The 4,128-nt window shown below is 36.6% G+C and overlaps 1 protein-coding gene across 1 annotated transcript; it reads left to right on the forward strand.

The window, feature by feature from the left end:
* The first annotated feature begins 237 nt into the window (after positions 1 to 237).
* Positions 238 to 3,625, forward strand: LOC113306565 (cation/H(+) antiporter 28-like). Its single transcript, XM_026555492.1, has 4 exons — positions 238 to 583; positions 790 to 1,788; positions 1,881 to 2,480; positions 2,759 to 3,625. The coding sequence occupies exons 1-4, from the start codon at positions 338 to 340 to the stop codon at positions 3,371 to 3,373; spliced, it is 2,460 nt and encodes an 819-aa protein (XP_026411277.1). The 5' UTR covers positions 238 to 337; the 3' UTR covers positions 3,374 to 3,625.
* The last annotated feature ends 503 nt before the right edge of the window (positions 3,626 to 4,128 follow it).

The following is a 4,128-nucleotide window of genomic DNA, read 5'->3' on the forward strand; positions in this document are numbered from 1 at the left end:
TATAGGTTCATGCATGCACGAACAAAGTCAAAGTGGTCTTTCCTAAATGACCACTATGGATCGGAGGCAGGAGATCCCCCTATCATCACTCTAAAACCAATTCAAAATTTCCCGTTAAAATAGAACGTTAAACACTCTTCGCCATTTACTTTGTTCGTTCTGTTTTTCCACCACATACTAATCTTGTAAAACATGTTTTCTCTGTTTTATTGAAAGAAGTCAAACTAATAAGCATGCAAAATGAATGAAACAGAAGATCAAAAGTAAAAGATGATCATAACCTTAATTAATAGTATGAATTAAGGCTGTTCAAGAATACAACCCTTTTGAAGAAGAGATGATGATGAACGAAGCGAGATATAATAGTAATCTATCGTCACTGGTGCCACCTCCTTCAAATCCAAGAGCACCATGGCAAAACTTGAAAAACTCAACAACAAAAGCAGGTGTTTGTAAATATGCAACATCGAGTTCATTTGTAATTTCAACTTTCTCCATTTGTTTGGCCGTCTCTTTGATGACCAAATTTCTTAATATGATGTTATTACGATTCCAACAACCTCGTCTCATCCTAGAACTAAGTGTACGTATCAATCTTCTTTCTATTTGCTATGAGATTACTTGCATGATAATTGATAAGTGGAACATCCAGGAAATTAACTTAATTTTTTGTGTGATATCTCTAAGTAATCATCCATTTTACCATGTGTTTGTGCATTTGCCTAGCTTAGATGAAGAACATAATGCTGCTACTTGAATTAATCGAAGATCACCGTGTTATTAATGCAGGTGGGACTAATGCTAGGAAACCTTAGCTTCATGTCTGAATTACTGCAGATGGTAATTCCACAATTGGTTAGTTCATTGGCCGAAATGGGTATGAGTTGTTACTTGCTAGTTTTAGGGTTAGAAATGGATCTAACAGTGTTGACAAAGAAACCTAATCGCGAAGAAATCGTAGCTTACACTGGAATCATCTCAACATTTTTAATTACAAGTGCAATAACACCTCTTATAAAATTAGCAAAAGATGGAAACACTATTGGATTTATTTTCTCTATTTCTGTAACTCTAACTGGTACTTCTTCACCCGTCTTAACCCGCTTGGTTACGGATTTAAGAATTAGCAGATCAGATATTGGACGATTAGTTATCGGTGCAGGACTTCATACAGATATGGTAACAATGCTTCTAATTTCGTTGTCTTTGGTTTTTCATCCTTATAAATCGAAGCAAAGCGGTCAAATGAAACTTAAAGAGGGAGTGCATGTAGTTGTTGTATTGGTTCTTATTATAGTATTTCTGTCGACTGTATTACCCATTTTTGTAAATTGGGTAAATGCAAGAAACCCAATTGGGAAACCCATGAGAGGATCGGATCTTGTTCTATTCGTTGCTACCATGATGATATTATGTAATGCTGGACCTACAATGGTTGGTTATAGTCCTACCATGGCTTCATTCTTGATCGGATTAGCATTTCCTAGAAAAGGAAGATTATCGAAGATGATGATCACTAAAATCAATCAAATTATGAACTTAATTATGTTTCCATTATTTTTTATTTGGGTTGGTGCATTGGCTAATTTTGGTGAAGTGAAACCTGATGAGTCATTCGTATGGGTCAAGTTACTATTTTTGTTCGCAATCGTTACAATAGGGAAGGTGTTAGGAGCTCTTCTTGCTGCTATGCTTTTGGGGTTTCCTTGGCATGTCGCAGTTGCGATTGGATTCTTTCTAAATGTTAAAGGGCATTTTCACATCTACGTCGCTGCTTATGCTCTGGGGGTAAGTCCTAACTCCTAACTAAACAATTCTATTCTGATTATGTTTTTGGACCATATTAACTGACTTTTTTTATAATCCTACACTTCAAGTAGGAAGATCTCGTGACAACTGGAACCTACATTATGATGGTATTGTTGGCCATGGTCACCATTGCATTGATTCCATTAGTTGTAAAATTAATGGTAGAAGGAGCCAGAAAAAGATCGCCCTACCGACAAATGACCCTCCAACACTTAAATCCGTCAACTGAGCTACGTATCCTATTAGGCATCCATGGACCTCAAAACGTTCCATCTATGATCAACATAATGGAAGTCTCAAGGGGAAATAAATCATCAAGGATTGGAGTTTATGTTACAGATATGATTGAAATCAATGACTGTCATTCGACGATACTTGCTCCTGAAGTGGAAAATCGTAGTTTAGAGAATACTGCGATGGCTGATGAATCAGTGGTGAACATGAGAGAACAAATAACAAATGCCATCTTATCATACATAGAAGAAAGTGGTAAAGGGATCAGTGTGCAACGATTACTTGCAATATCGACGTTTGCCAACATGCACCAAGATTTATGCAATTTGGCTGAGGCAGTGCAGGCCTCGTTGCTTATATTGCCATTTCATAGAAACCAAAGACCGGACGGAAAGATGGATGGAGTTCACCATGGGTTCAGATATGTGAACCGTAAGGTACATGATACTTTTGCTAGCTAGATACGTAGTACAGTTATTTACTATAGTCATTATAGCATAGGCCACTGGCCACATTATATGACCACATACGACGCACGAGCAGGTGTACATGTTATACAGCCAATGTACACATGAAATGTCAGGTGAAGTTACCCATCATTTTGTTAGCTGAAGTTGCCCCGTCCTAAGTTGCCCGCACAACACGTTCTAAGTTGCTCGCAAAATTCTAGGGTTTTATTTAAACTTACGTTGGGATATCTTAATGTGCATGACAGGTTCTTCGACAAGCCCCGTGTTCAGTAGGAGTACTAGTGGACAGAGGTCTTGGAAAGAGTCAGAAAAGATCAGCGCCAACCGCGTGTATAGAAGTTGCAGTTGTTTTCATTGGGGGAAAAGATGATAGAGAAGCTTTATACTATGCATCACGCATAGCACAGCATCCTTGTATTAATCTAACTGCTGTTAGATTTTTAGAAGAAACAAGTACAGAAAAATCATCAACAAAAAAACATAAGAAAAAACTACGTTCAGTGATAAAAATGGAAGAGGAAGAAAGAAAACTTGATGACGAATGTTTTACCGAGTTTTATGAAAAATCACTATCGCAGGGAAAGATAGGCTACCTCGAAAAGCACGTTATTGATGCGAAAGGTACAGTCTCGACATTGAAATCATTTGAAGAACATTATGCTTTGTTTATTGTGGGAAGAGGAGGTAGAGTTAATTCAATATTAACTGCTGGGATGAGTAGTTGGGAAGAGTGTCCTGATTTGGGTCCGATTGGAGAAATTCTTGCTGATTCTGATTTTTCTCTTTCGGCTTCTGTTTTGGTTATTCAACAACATTCTTTAGATGGACTTGAAAATGAATTTACAGTCATGTCAATCTGAAAGGTTAATTAATTTTCCTTTTTTATATTTTTGTATAGTCGATAATAGTGGACGTCGATACTGGTTGCTTAGATTAGGATGCAGCTTGCTTAATGGTGGAGATGATGAACGCAACAACGTATATTCATAAAATTGTCTCTAAAGATACAATGAACTCATTAGCTTTAGCTCAATCGTTAATTAAGCAATTTTAGCATGTTAGTATATCTAACCAGTTTACCTTCTTCAGGTGCTATCAACTCTACTATTACACCAAATTTTGTTATTTTGGATCATTGAAGTTTAAATATATTGGACAGATACTCTGTTTCCTCCAATTATTAATTGGCCAGATTCCGAGTATCCGACCAAAGTCAATGGCTGGTTTTTCTTAGCCAAGGCTAAGCCACATTCAGAGTTTGTCGACCTTGGCTATTCATTGAACTCTCTCAAAGCATGACAAAATTTTAATGCAAAATTTCAAGACAGGACTATAATTATTTCTTCTTTTTTGCAATGTATTTTCACTTTCAGAAAGAAGAAAAAAACAAATAGAATTATTCATCATTGCCGCATATCACATCTTCCTTTGTTTCTTCAAGTCACGTAAGAATAAAAAAGAAAAGAGAGCTCTGAATATAAACGGAGCAGAACAATGAACCTCTTGCTGATTTAGTGTTCAAGAAACTAAATTGAAATACTGTATTAGAAAGAGCAGCTAATTTTCTCCCTTTTCTTCCTTGGCTACTTGTTTTTTTTTCCACACGCAATAAGTG

Source organism: Papaver somniferum, chromosome 8 (assembly GCF_003573695.1).
Source record: "Papaver somniferum cultivar HN1 chromosome 8, ASM357369v1, whole genome shotgun sequence".
NCBI classification, from domain to species: Eukaryota; Viridiplantae; Streptophyta; class Magnoliopsida; order Ranunculales; family Papaveraceae; genus Papaver; species Papaver somniferum.